We start from the raw sequence: 14,732 nt of genomic DNA, 5'->3' as shown, positions 1-14,732 counted from the left end.
TAATTTATATTACTGTCATATCTATTTTATTGTTATAGCTATTTTATTATAATTTTGTTTGTTTTATTTGTGTTATTTATATGTTGGGATTGTGAGGTGGGAGGGACGTACAGAAGCTATTGTAAATATTGACACTTTATTTTTCTTTTGTTTCTATGAGAAGTAGCCCAACTACTATAAGAAACTTTAATTTTGACAAATAAAGATTATGAAAAATAAATAATTAATTGCTCACTCAGTCATTGACAGGCTTTTACTTTGATACAACTGTCTGTAACTTTTTTACAAACACTGCATGTTTTTCTTGACAGGATTTTTTTCCCCCAAACAAAAACTGCATCAAAGACAAAAGCACACACAAGGACAGAAGCATCCCCCTTTTTTATATTTTATTATCTTTTCTCAGTGCAATCACTCAGTCCCTTGAAGCATAAAACAGTCCCCACCGTTGGTCTCCGCTGTTGGATCGTTCCAGTTTTTCTCTCCATCCATTAACTATTGCAAAGTAGTCCTCTTCAGAGAATTCCTGCAGGGGAGAGGAGGCAGGTATGATGAGCAGTCATACAGAGAATTAAGAGGAATTTATGTTCAGTTGGGGTTATTAAGTTGAAAGGTGGTGCATGCTAACCTGAATGAACTCATTCTTGATGGTCTCAGCTCTTTGCAGCTCCGTCTTTATCACCTGGATAAACTGAGCTGTCCGGTCTTCTGCCCGAACCTTGCAGAAACCACTGAGCTGTCCGGTCTTCTGCCCGAACCTTGCAGAAACCTGCTTCCTCAAGGAACTACAGGGGAAGAGACAGAGGGGATGAAGAGGAGTGGGAACAGCACCACCAGCTGATGGTTCATTAGCAACACATCCACAAAGCACACAGTCACAGCATTTGTGCATTTGGGCTGTCTGTGCAGAAGACTTTGACTTTTTAGGAGTTAACCAATATGTGAATCTGGTTTCACATCATCATCTCTTCTTCGGGCACGACAAAGCAGCAAAACTTTAACAGTCTTAATCCGTCTGGTATGAAGACACATATTTAAACATGAGCAGCTTGTTTATGTAACCTTTAACAGCAGAGTTCTTAGTAACTTGAGATTTTGGCTTTGTTTCCTTGTGTACACAGGCCAGACATTCAAATACAGGTCATACCTGTAATACTGTGAATTTTAGCTCATACAACTTTTAATTTCTTTTAGGCCATTTTTATGCATTCATTAGAAAGCCGAGGGTCCAGCAACAGGAAACAAGGAGAGAGAGAATGAAAAATGTGTGTTTATTTTACATAGACTGTATAGTAAAGATGGATGACCTCTGGCAGTTGGTACACACAGCCCATACACCCCACCCCCTTCCATGTTGGCAGATGGGACATGAGCCAAACTAAACGATCAAAGTACACGTCACATAAATTTTCCATTTGTGGCTGGTCAGATGTTGGGAACACCATCTGCACTGTGCAGACTCTGGCTCCAAATTACATCACTGGAACAAGATGGCAGTGGCTATTTAGGCTTCATTTTTGCACAGTGGTAGGAAGCAGAAACATATGGTCAACAGGCCTCGTTACACACACAGGGTTTCACCCAGGGGTGGTGCCTCTTGTCCTGCATCACACACGCACAGTGTTCACTTGTCGGATAAGCTAGCAAAACTGTAACCTTAAAGTTGTTTATTAATCTAATCTTTGTCTAAACACCAAGATTAAACCTACAAGAGACTTCACGCCCGACTATCCTCAAACAGAGACGAGTTTTTATTTTTTTTGTGATCACTGATTTACAAAGATGGACTTAGATTTTTACTCCTTGTACTGCTGGCATGGCTGCAACTGTAACTAGACCTCCTTGCTGACTTTTTTAAATTACTTTTACTTGACTATCAATGTCCACATACTGTAGGTGTGACACCACAAGTTTATATAATGGATGGTACAGTGTGCGTACAGACACTGCAGTGCACTCAGCAAGACTCCATATTGCCATGTTTTGATTGATAAAGAGGACCTAAAGGGTTGAAGTTCCCACAGGACAGTGTAGTCCTTACACATTCTATTACATAATTAGGCTCTGCTGTGTATTTACCTTGCCATACTGTGACGGTGTATAGAGGATGTAGCCTCTCTGTTTGACGTAGGCCTCGAACACCGGTGTCCAGGGCTTCTCCCCGCAGCAGTAATCACTGATAAGCAACTTGCCCCCTGGCTTTAACCATGACTGGACACAAAAGAAAAATAATGCAGTGAAGTTAGAGCAGAAAGTCACATAAAGGCACTAGTTTCCCAAAGAAATATGGATAAGACATAAAATTGTTGTTTTCATGTTTTGTTAGATTTGCCACATTTCTACAAATGTCTGAAATCAAAGAAATGATTTAATGCTGCTGTTTAAAGTATGAGAAGATGCTCACATGGAAGCGTTTGAAGAGCGCCAGTTTGTCAGCTATGTGCAGGATTGTGTCTCTGCTGTAGATCACATCAAAGGAAGCTTCTGGGAATGACCTCTTAGTGGCATCAGCCACCTCAAACTGGACCTGAAAAAAACAAAACAAAACATCAAAGTGGAAATAGACACGTTTTTAGCTTTAACTTTTCATTATAAAGCAAATGTTGGTAAGCTTCATATTCACTATACAACTCTGTCAGACACCAGGTATGATCTCCTGTGAAAATGAAGGCCCAAAAGAAAGAGCGTCAGCTATTGTTTGATCGAAATGAGAAGAGAATGGAACGTTTATTTTCCCTGGTAGCTATCGGTGGCTATCCCAAAGAGATCCAATACAAGTTCTTTGCAGTAACTATCTACCATAGAAGAAATGGCAGTCTGTTGAACAACTAAAGTCACTGTGGTAGTTGTCAGGCTATGAGGAAAATGGAAAGCATGACTATTCAAGCCATTATCTGTGGTATTTATCATAGAGGAACATTAAGACATACTGATGGCAGCTTCTCAGCGATCGCCCTATCCATGGCGATGTTCACCATGTTGTCTGACAGGTCCAGGCCAAGCACCTCCACTCCAAACGTCTGAAAAGTAACAGAATCATTGCCATCAGCACAGTTCTTCCAATCATTAGAAAACCCTCTACCATCATTAGTATCACATTAACTATGGCAGATTCTTTGGCTCGTACCTTTGCCATGTAGAAATCTCCTCCACCGATGCCGCAGCCAACATCGAGAACCTTCTGTCCGGGCTTCAGGTTCAGCAGGTCCACAAACTCCTGTCAGCACAGAACAAGGTTCATTCTTTAGTTCCAAATTATACACCTACACATTTCTGTCTTTTAGCGTTCAGTATCGTCATTGTTGTGGTATTAGGGATGATTAGGATGAATATATTGAGAGTTAATTTCAATATTTATTTTATTTTGTTCATGACACACACATCATATGAGTCATGTCTCACAGTGCTTAATCATGGAAATATGTGTATAATGACACTGAATGAAACACAAAGGCCTGAAAGTCTGTTTGACACAGGTTCACTCATGTGGCATGGAGTGCAGGTGCATAACAGAGAAGCAATGAAGCTTCCTTAACAAAAAGATAACAGAAACTTTCAAAGAGGAACAGAGGAAGCAGGAGGGGAGAGGAGTATCCTCTGATAAAGCTGCTATGATAAAGGCTGGTTCTGCTGCTGCTGAAGGTCATTTGTGGCATTTGTTTGAAAGCAGGACTTACGAGTCTACAGCCACACTTTCAACGCTGTGAGGCTGTGTTTAGGAACAGCTGAGCTAAATGCCAACATACTAACAATGATTGACATAAGTCAATTGTTATTGCTGAGCTTTTCACTTCACTTGCTTTGTTTTTTCCTTCCAGAACACATTTATTGATTCCTCCCAGCTAATGCCTTGGTGTTTGCCAGACTGTATTCCTACCTTGGTGGTGCTGGGCCCGCCTGTGCTGACGTAACCAGCCCCGAACATCTTCTCGTAGCGCAGGATGCCACGGTTGGTGTACTGCTGGTTGTCCAGGAACTGCTGGAAGCTGGTGAATTTGCTCTGAGTGCTGGAGGAGCGGGGGACCTTCTCTAGAAGCCAGCAGATCTGGTTCGGGTTGTTTTTCATCTGAAAAAAGGACGAGGACAGAAAGGATGGAGACGGGGCAGGGAGAGGAGAGGAGAGAGGAGAGGATTAACTCTGCATCCTCTCTCCAACATCATACACTGCTATGTCTTTTTAGTTTATACTTAAAGTTTCACTGCAAGACTTAAATGACTCTACCTCAACGTAGGCCTTAACTTTCTTTTTCAACACAGTGTCGTAACCAAAGTTTTGGCCCTCCTGTGGCCCCTCCACTTGTACTGATGCCACCAGCTGGCTGTATTGTGCCTCAGTGCGGTAGCAGGTGGGGTTGAAATCCCTCTTGGAGTCACCTTGGTAGAAATATACGAGTTAAAATGAATCATTCTCCTTATCATTTGTGTTAAGAGAAAGATTTTGGCTGCTGTGGCTGACAATTTATAATCAACTGAGAGAGACAGTGCAGATGTTTCTATTTTAATATAGCCAGATTCAATTTTTATCAATGTTTCAATCATGATTATTGATGTGGATGTTTTATTGTTAGCTCAGTACCTGACCGGTGGTTACAGGACTCTCTGAAGAAAAGAAAGCCACCGGGCCGCAGCCAGCTCAGAATCTTCTTCAGAAAACACTGCAGCTCCTCGTCGGTCAGGTACATCAGCAGCCAGTTGGAGAAGACGAAGTCAATACTGAGGGAAACAATGAATGGATACCTTAAAATATCATAAAATGCCAAATTTCATACGTCATTTGTCGAGGCATTTCCATAAGAGCCACAAATGTCAACCGCATGTTTGTCTACAACAACAGTCAGGGGATCACCATAGTCAGTATGATTCAACGCCTGCGGACAGTTACTGAATCAACTTGCAATCCATCCAAAAGTTGTTGAGATTTTTCAGTCTGGACCAAAGTGGTGGGCTGACCACAGAACCAGTGTTGCCATCCCTGTAGCAATACTCTACTAAAACCTTAAGATATAAAGTGTCTCAACAAATATCTTAACACACCTGTTTTCAGGGATTTCCAGCTTTGTGACGTCAGCTTGAATGAAAGTAGCGTTGCTATGGTGACCGTTTTCTTGCTTGTTCTTCTCCACAAAGCTCTCCATGAAGTCCACAGCCATCACATGGCTGGCCTTCGTCACCAGGTGGCTGGTGAAGCGGCTGTAGAGACACGACAGTATAAATCTTCACAACAAGCCAAATGTTAGGATACACAGGAGGGCACTCCAGGCACTCCCAAAATATAAAAACAAGGAAGAAGGTATTAAAAAGCCTGTAATGAAGTGGCTAAATCTTAAAAGAGCCAACATGTTTGGACCACTGCAGGTCTTCGTAAGGGCTTTAAAACAAACAACAAAGGTATGGCCCCACCTATAAAGTAGCAGGAACCAATCAGAGGCCATCACATGACCCAGATAATGAGTCAAGTGAAACAAATACAAAATAATGAAAAAATAACAAGTTAATAAAAAACACAGAGTACCATGAGATGTGTTACCCAGAAAACTGTATTAAGACATTTTAAAGCTTTCTAAGGACCTGCGGGCACCCTGTTTTTTTTTTAATGTTCCAACATAATCTAATCACCTGAAATGGAAAACTGCCATCTGCTACATGCTCCTAAATTAAATAGAGACTTTCCAATTCTCTCCCAGCCACCTCTACTCCCCATCCATTACGGATGATTCTTCTGATATTTTGAAAAGGAATGGCGCAGGAAATATGGAAACCCTTTTCATAGATGACATATTTCCTACATTTTAACAACTGCGAAATAAATGTAATTTTAACACAATCTCATTTCTTCAGATACCTCCAAAATCGTAGTTAGATTAAAAGTAATACATCTTCTTTTCCCAGCTTGCCTGGAGAAACACCCATAGAGTCTCTGTTTTCATTCTGAGCCCTCCAAAAGGGGTGCAGTATCTTTTATGTATCAGGTTTTTCAAATTTTACAAGACCCATCACTCAAATATCTGAGGTCTATAAGAGAAATCGACTTGGAGGTGGCTGCGATTGTGGAGCAGTGGGGAAGAGCCCTCGAGGGGCACCACACAACCTCAATCTGTGTCCGGCATGGCCGTATTCAATTTAAGGTGCGGCATCGCCTTAAATTCTCAAAAGTCAAACTCTAAAATGCTCCCAGATGTTGATTCCACTTGTGACAGGCGCAGACTGTCTCCTGCATCCTTAGCACCATCACTCAGGCTGTGTCCTAATTTGAACTCCAAAACACTATCGGATATTCTTAAAATGAAAACGCACCCAGATCCTTTGACAGCTAGCACAGCAGTAGAAGGAAATAAGAATCTTTCAGGATCCAAACTCAAAAAAAATTTGTCACTTAATTCCAGAAGATCATCCACCAAGCTGGACTCAGTGGATGAGGGAAATGATGCAACATCTCAAGCTTGAAAAACTAAGATTCACATTAAATGGCTCTTCTTTTAAATTCATTAGAATCTGGAATCTGTTTTTGGAATATATAAAAGCTAGACTCTAAACCCCCGCCTTGTTGATAACTCCATGTCAAGTCACATTTACTTATGTATTTATACATCTTGGTGTAACCGATCATAATAAGACAGGCCTTGATTATTATGTTCTGCTCCTTCAAAGGTTCTGTATGTATGTAGGTATCTATGTGTGTGTATCTGTGCATATGTATACATGGGTATGTGCTTTTGTATTCAACTGTATTTTCTTTTGTAATGCTCTATAGCAGTTTAGAAACAATAAAAATATGTTTAAAAAAAGCCTTGCCCACATATATCCACCACCACAGACAGCCTAATGCAGCTGTACGCTCACCCGATGCCAGCTCCCAGCTCCAGCACTCTGGCTCCATCCAGGCAGGGCAGCATGGACAGGATCTCGGGCAGCTCGTGTCGGGTCAGCTCCTTGGCACGAGAGTCCAGCATCATCTCCTCCACTGTGGCGGCCTTGGAGTGCTCCTTCCAAAACTCTGTCATGTTGGTGCGAGCTGTGAAGCACAAGAGTGTCCAGATTAGATCGGCAAAAGTACTGTGAGACACAAATAAACTATAACAATATTTGTTATTACAGAGGGATGATGACTAAGAAGACGATTCCTTTTACTTTATTACTTTATGAAATCTCTTTTTTTTAAGCAGGAATATTCCCATTGAGGTTGAATATCTCTTTTGCAAGGGAGCCCTGGCCAAGACAGCCATGTAAAAGTTTCACGTAAGAACAAACAGACTAAAAACACAACAGCATAAAAACTTGACAATCAAAAACAGCCAGTTGTGTATAACTCTTATACCGCTTGTTCGAACAAAAAGGAACAGGACGACTACTGCATCTAGAATATGTGGCAAAGTTCAAGTACCCCTGCCTTTCAATCATCTATAACACTGTCCAAAAAACAAAAACAAGCATTCAATATGCTCATCTCATCACTTATATCTGACATAAAATATGCAACCAAACAGTTTTTTAAAGACGAAACAGAGTCAACTTATTTTCCATATTTACACATACACATTAATTAAATTTAAAAGTGACATTTACAGAGATGTGTGTTCATACATAACTTTTGACCTAAAATTCTCACAGACAGATTAACCATTAGTCAAAGCTGATTACAACATTCACTGATGTGGCACAACTACAGTTAAAATGCTGAGTAGATTTCCCCAGAATTCAGATTGCTCTATATCTCAGATGTTTTGCAGCTTTTGGAGGAGGCCGGAGGCTGTGCAGTATTTACATTTGTGACACAACAGGTTTTACTAGCTTAGTGAAAAAGATGCTATGCATAATGAGCTGTGGTAAACAAAACACTGATCTTGAACTTAAGGAGACATAGTGATACCACAGTGTAAAAAGTTTACAGGGAGACATTTAGCACTCAAAATTGTACTTAAGTTAAGCGCAAAAGTAGTAGCATCAGAATTAACTTAAAGTACTGGAAGTAAAAGTACTAATATTGCATATTATTATCATTATCATTATTATTATTGCTTCTGGTCAAGGTGAAGATCGTTTTAATTACTTCATATACTGCTCGGCAGTTTCTGAATTTCTCCCCTGATGATCAATAAAGTTTCATCTTGCACTACAAATTACATCATAGTCTATTTGTTGATTATATTTTATATTATTAATATGAAAAGTAACAAAAGCTGTCAGACAAACGTAGCTGAGTAAAAAGTGTCATATTTCCCTCTGAGATGTGGAGCAGAAGAATGAAGTAGCAGAAAATATAAATACTCAAGTACAAGTGCCTCAGATTTGTACCTAGGTACAGTACCTGAGTAAACATACTTAGTTACTTTTCACCACTGATCACATGGTAACTGTAAATATAGCATCTACAACAACAACAAAAGCCCAAAATGTAATTTATCAACTTTAAAGAAAGCCTTTGGTTGGTGATATCTACCAGCAGATAACCTTCAGGACATGTTGCAATAAGTTACTGGCAGTTAATAAAAACTGTGGTCACTATAGCCTGATATTAAAAGCAGCAACAACAAAAAATTACAGCATTATTTAACTTAAAAACACAACTTTTTTCTCCTCTTAACTTTCTCTGCTCTTCTATTGATCTACAATCAAAGACACCCCATAAATCATGCTTTTGCTTAGCTACCAGCAGCACCGCATATTGTGGTCACTAACCTCCAATCCTCCAGTAAAAAGATGATAACTGAGGTAAATATGTCTTCATAGTCCGCTGCCCGGTTACACACTAAACACTAGAATAACTGCAGGTTAACATGCTACAGTGATCAACTGACAGCTGAAAAATCAGTCAAACCACTGACACATTCCTGCCCAGTGTTCACAGTGGGATTACTTCCACCAGCTGAGTGAACAATGTGCACAAAACAACGTGTGGCTGCTCCAACAAAGTCCAAACATCAGTGGCATCAGGCTTAAAGACACGAGTCTTCACTTCAGTAAAATAATCCACATCTACTCTGCTCATACCTTTTTCCATGGTGGTCTTTGGTTGATTTTAACTTATTGCAAAATGACTCAACAATTTCAGTGTAGTCTGGAAATTAAAGATTAATTATATGAGGGTTACTATGAGTAACACCTCTTTGACAGAGTGCAGGTTTCAGTGTGAGTGCGCTCTTTAAATAACGGGACGCGTGGAGGAGATGGTCGCCAGGTGGAAAACTGACCATTAGGATGTGCCCACACGAGATGAGGGGAGGGGAGGGGAGTGCTCCTGAATAATGAAATAGGAACAAGGGTCTGCGCACTATCAGAGGCACCTTTATAGACGTGGTTCCCCTGACAGCGTGTACACATCATAAACCCCATTTAAAGCCCTGAGAGTGTTGTCAGCCACCAGATTAATCAGTATGTCAGTGATGCAAACTCACGATGGTTGGTTTACGTTGAATGGTGAAGTGGTGTGTGTCCCAGCGACAGTCTCCCCTCACCGGCTCACCGTGCCTCAGTTGTGCTGACAAGCAGGAAATGTCCCGTGGTATTCACTGATTGCGCAACATTGCCTCATGGTGCAGCTGGAAACCTGAGTGCTGTTAAGGTGGAGAGCGGTAAATACTGAGCAGCCCTGACAATACATGTTCAACTATATAACCTATCATGTTACAGTGACATTTTTAAAATAGACCTAAACAGGATAATGCAACACAACTGACTTATTTATCGCATTTATGTATATATCTTAGTTTGTTAAAATGATCCTTGTCCTGTATTATGATTAGGACTCAAAATAAGGACATGTGTGTGAGAGGTGGCGCTGGCTTTATTTCCAGACTTTACTAATTTACACAATCCATATATGCAGGTTGTGACTGGAGAAGTGAAAGTGTGTGGCAGCCACCACAATGTCTCCATATATTATACATATAATGATGTCTCTCACATTTGATTTCTGCAATTTGTCTTTAATTCACCACCTTACCATCTGAGTCGCCAATCTTCTTCATGAATCCCAATTTATACTTAGAAAGTGGGTACACATTTGTAACCATTGTGTACCCAATTTATACTTAGAAAGTGGGTACACAATGGTTACAAATGCGGCCCCTGGTCTGTTTGTTTCAGAGAGGAGGAGACCTCTGCGGATAATTTTGCGCCCGGTAAAAACCTCCTGAACAATGAAAGCTTAGGGAATCCTATGCGGGAGTTCATGCTTGGCACATGAGAGAAGTTTCAGCTGGTTGCAATCTGCAGTCGTCACCACTAGGTGCCACTAAATCCCACACACTGTTCCTTTAAGTCTGCAGTATAAGTTATTAAAAAGTTAATAAAACATCTAAAGTTACAGAGGTAAATAAAGTCATTAAAACAGAGTCATGAGTTTTTCTAATAAGCCATCAGGAAAATTAGAAAGTCAGTTATAGATATTAAGAAGTCGTCATTCATAAAGACGTTTTACAAAATTTCATCAAGTCTTTTCAATATTTTCTTAATGACATTACTACTTAAAGGTACACTATGCAGGACTGTAAATTACTGCGGGTGTGAAAGTTAAGTCAACCCCAGATTCACTCTCGTTTGGCATTTGTGTATTTGTGTTTATTTGGCCTTGTGTCTCATGGATGCTTGCTGTTTACAGTCTGGCACCTGGTCTACCTTAAGTCCCAAAATCACCTGAGGCTGTGGGACAACACACCCATAAACATCCCCAACACAGAAAATAAGAAGACAATAATACAGGCATACGGCTCAGTCTCTGCCAACAGAAAAAAAATACACCACCACTAGGGGTGTAATACTCGAATTCCTACTGAACCGTTCAGTGCGAGGCTGTCGGTTCGGTGTGCATTGCGAACGTAATGATACCGTGAACTAACCTATTACATTTGGAAACTAAAATATACAGCTTTAACGGTGTTGCTAAAATATTCTCATTGCCACTGCCTCAACAAGGCAGCCGGAAACATGTTGTCTGTCCCTCCCAACCCCAAACCAAAACATCCTACTGCAGTCAAACACACTGGGAGGCAGCTACCTGAGCTAGCTTACTGCAACATGGTTAGTATGATGGGTCAGAGTTTCCCTGATGATGTCACACTGTGAACAATGAATCACTGTTAAAATCAACAGGAGCAGAGCTATTTAGTTAGCTCTAAGCAGTCTGTGACCACAACTGACGGATTTCGTACTGAGTTACATTATGACATGTTTGAGCTCTATTCAGTAAAAAAAAAACAAGTATTGGCCAAGGGTGAATTATAAGATTCTCAGGATGTGTTCAGGTAATCTTGTAAATGTAGCTTTTAGTGAGAAACCTGAATAAATACAGCTGAAGGAGAACTTCAGCAACATAACATATATATTAGAGGGGGAATTATTATATGGCCTGTAATATTTAGCAAAAGACTCGTGAAACAGTTTTTAAAAAGATGTTTTTCATGTGAAACGTTATATTAGAGGTTGTTTCATAAATGTGTGTGACTGAATTTGAATTCATACAACGGTAGTGTAATGAAACTCATATTTTATAAGGAGCTGTTTTTGTTTGTGCTGTAAGAAGATGCCCGAGCAGATGGGTCACTCAGGTATAGCTCCATTACTGTCTAAAAATATCCTTCTTTATGATGTTAGATTAAATAAGTAAATGATTTTTTTTATTTCTGTAAAAATATTAATCTGAAAATCAAGGAAATTTCTCTAGCATTACTGCTTTTTTTTTTTTTGTTCTCATATCAGTAGTAGCTGGCGTGTGAGCACAGAGCAGAGTGAGGTCGATGAGCTAGCCAGTGGGATACAGGCATTTACTGACATGCATGTGCAGCCAGACCAACTCAGCACTACAAATCACCAAAGTTCAGATTACAACACACAGAGGTAGTGTGACTTCATTCTCTGCTCAGGACACCATTACTCCACCATATCTTTACATGACAAATAGTGGTTTGCTGCTATATTAATGCTCTGAATGACACATACAGAACCTCTAATAAATGGATTTTGGTGCCCTACAGTAAAAAATCAGATAAATAAATAAGATAAAAATCCAACACTTAAGTTGTAGAGTTGATCCCAATAACGGCTTATAACAAATTTCTAATACTCTATTATTACCATTAGTAAGAGAATTATTTGTCATTGTGACGTATTAGAAAATGGTACTAAAAATTGTTTGTGCAGCAGGAGTACTGAGATGAGTTTCAGTAGTTTGATGGAGGGATCACTGGAGGTGAATTGTTGATGCACAGGTAGTGGAGAGATCTCACATCGCTGAAGGTTGTCAGTGCCTTCACCACAGCTTCACCTGCTGGAGTCGGTGAGCTGTGGGCGCCTTGGGTTTATCATTCCTGCAGCACAACACGTCCAGGTTGTCAGGCAGCTCTCTGCAGTGTGAGTAGGTGGTTTCCTGTAGCCGACACCGAAGCACACCGACAATGCAACTATGAGCTGCACTATAAAACATCACCAGTGAGTCTTTATCCCGACTTCCGCAGGCCTCTTCCTTGACCTGGTGACGCTGCCCGAGTTTGACTTTGATGTGTCACTGTTGTATTTCTGCCAAGTTTTGCTGGGAACAGATAAAAATGGACCAAGCAAGTGTACAGAGATTGCCTGCAGAGGAGTGTCTTGGTGTGCTTCCAAACAAACTTTGGGGTGGTTCGATTTTGGAGAGCCAACCACAAGACTGACCTATGATAGTTTGAAAGGTACCCTGAGCTTTTGACCTCCTACAGTGCTATGGAGAAATATTTTCAAGAGCCGTGAAAGAATGCCTCTGTATTCTTAACCTAATCCTCTCTTGATAAGCCATGGTAATGACATGGAACAGATAATTTTGTGTTGAGCTATTTCACTGAAGTTAAAGGGACAGTTTGGATCTTTTGAAGTGAGGTTGTATGAGGTATGTATCCACAGTCCTAATTCAAGCAATATTTAGAATATTTTCATCACATTGCCTTGCCGTCAGCCCTTTCTGACAGGGAACTGAATTTTAACCCTGCAAAACAAGTGACATTCTGGTCTACAACTGCCCTGACTGGTTAGTTAGTTTGTGTTCTAGTGTGACTTTGATGAATCTGAACCAACCCTTTAACACACAAAAGTCACACAATAACACAAACAAACTTATAATTGAGGCAGTGGTAGACCAGCAGCTCCTGTGTTCTGTGAGGTAAAATTGCTGTTTTTGTTAATGGAGTCTGGCTTTAAAAAGTGCATGAACACAATTCAGTTTTAGTTCAGTTCCCCTGACAAAAAGGGCTGCCTGACAGCAAGGCAAAAAGGTAAAAATATTCTAAATATAGCATACTTTTAAAGTGATATTTATTTATATTTAAAGTGGCTAAAATATATTTATTTTTGCTTATCTTCCAAGGTGGTACTCCTGCCTGCTTCTCAAAACTGAGGGCATTCTGACCACCTTCTACTGTAGGTAATACTCTGACTATGGATGAGTCCCTCATACATCCCCACTTCAAAAAATCTGAACTATCCCTTTAATTTCAATATCATATTCAAACTTCACATTCATTCTGATAAAGGCATTTTAATTTCAGCTCAAATGAGTTGAAGGAAATGACCACTTTAGAATGAAAATACAGACAGTACTTACTCACCCTCATGCCGACAAGAAGTCCAGTGTAGTTTTTTAATCCACAAAACTAATTCGAGACTCGAGAATGTTCAGAGACGTTCTTGTTCTCGAGTCTCACGTGAGTTGCCATGTAAACACAGCACTCCTGCAGGGCAGGCTAACTGACCACGGTGAGAAATTATGCTATAAAAGTGGAGTAAATTATGTCTTTTCAAGTCAATTTTGCATGCCGCGGCTTCAGGGCACATGGATTACGACAGATGAGACTTTCTGACGTTTTTGAAATGCATTAATGGAGTTTTATTACATTTTCAAAATGATTTTGGACGTGGGTTCCATGCACTTCAAGTGTATGGAAAAATCCAGCTAGCTGTTATCCTCTGATACCCCGAACAAGTTTTGTGGATTCAAAAACTACACTGGACTTCTTGTCGGCATGAGGGTCAGTAAGTACTGTCTGTATTTTCATTCTAAAGTAGTCATTTCCTTTAAGGTAGCACACTAAGGTGCAGCAGTGACACAGGGGTGTTGTTAACCACCTGGATTCACCGTGTCCCATGAACAGAATGCTGCAAGTGTGTGGGAAGGCAGTGAGGGATCACATACTCCTCACAACACTAGCAAATCTGGTTGTTCTAGTGTGTCTCTTTTTTGCACACACATTCCCCAAACTAAAGAGGTAGAAGTTCGCAGAGGCAAGGACAAATGAAAAACAAACTAGAAAACAGAATACTGGTTGACTCATTTAAAATTTTTGCACTCTACCGTCAATGCAATTTACTCCATATAGATAGTGACATTTGGGGAAAAAAGCAGGGAAAAAGCTTTTGGTACTAAAGCAGTATTTAGTCTGTCATGTGTGTCTTTTTTTGCGTAAGTGTGTGTGTGTGTGTGTGTGTGTGTGATTCATTGTTTGTGTTTGACTTTTTGCCCAATTCCAGCGTAAGCACATCCAAAGTTCACGGTAACCACACTGGGGTGAGGTCAGCAGGTAGGAGGGGTTTTCTGAGGACTTTAGGTACAGATAGTAGCTCGGAAAGTCCCCACACATGCTCATAGATAATCAATAAGTACTAAGTGTTTGTAGTATGTAGTAAGTATGTTAATGTGAATACAGATACATACAGTGGTGTGAAAAAGTGTTTGCCCCCTTCCTGATTTCTTACTTTTTTGCATGTTTTCC

General features: G+C 40.2%; 1 protein-coding gene across 3 annotated transcripts; it reads right to left on the bottom strand.

Moving 5' to 3' along the window:
• Positions 1 to 374: 374 nt before the first annotated feature.
• On the bottom strand, positions 375 to 9,529 carry pmt (phosphoethanolamine methyltransferase). Of its 3 annotated transcripts, none has more exons than XM_050041564.1 (13): positions 9,393 to 9,529; positions 6,841 to 7,012; positions 5,035 to 5,190; positions 4,577 to 4,713; positions 4,223 to 4,374; positions 3,878 to 4,066; positions 3,128 to 3,217; positions 2,931 to 3,020; positions 2,405 to 2,527; positions 2,080 to 2,211; positions 759 to 785; positions 629 to 718; positions 375 to 526 (listed from the first exon to the last, which is right to left on the bottom strand). In XM_050041564.1, the coding sequence occupies exons 2-13, from the start codon at positions 6,999 to 7,001 to the stop codon at positions 416 to 418; spliced, it is 1,458 nt and encodes a 485-aa protein (XP_049897521.1). In that variant the 5' UTR covers positions 7,002 to 7,012; positions 9,393 to 9,529; the 3' UTR covers positions 375 to 415. The 3 variants fall into 3 exon arrangements, with proteins under 3 accessions (XP_049897521.1, XP_049897520.1, XP_049897519.1); XM_050041563.1 differs by lacking the exon at positions 9,393 to 9,529 and adding an exon at positions 8,989 to 9,150; XM_050041562.1 differs by lacking the exon at positions 9,393 to 9,529 and adding an exon at positions 8,677 to 8,905.
• Positions 9,530 to 14,732: the final 5,203 nt, after the last annotated feature.

Source organism: Epinephelus moara, chromosome 4 (genome assembly GCF_006386435.1).
Source record: "Epinephelus moara isolate mb chromosome 4, YSFRI_EMoa_1.0, whole genome shotgun sequence".
NCBI lineage: Eukaryota > Metazoa > Chordata > Actinopteri > Perciformes > Serranidae > Epinephelus > Epinephelus moara.
The sequence above is the reverse complement of the archived record's forward strand: the minus strand, read 5'-3'. Positions and strand labels throughout refer to the sequence as shown.

Excerpts from the sequence above, each read along its gene's own strand:
- pmt (XM_050041562.1), bottom strand. The coding sequence starts at position 8,725 with ATGAAGACATATTTACCTCAGTTATCATCTTTTTACTGGAGGATTGGA. Across the intron at positions 5,191-6,840 it reads GAGCTGGGAGCTGGCATCGG|CCGCTTCACCAGCCACCTGG; the intron begins GTGAGCGTACAG and ends GTGTCTCTACAG. Across the intron at positions 719-758 it reads AGGAAGCAGGTTTCTGCAAG|GTTCGGGCAGAAGACCGGAC; the intron begins GTTCGGGCAGAA and ends GGTTTCTGCAAG.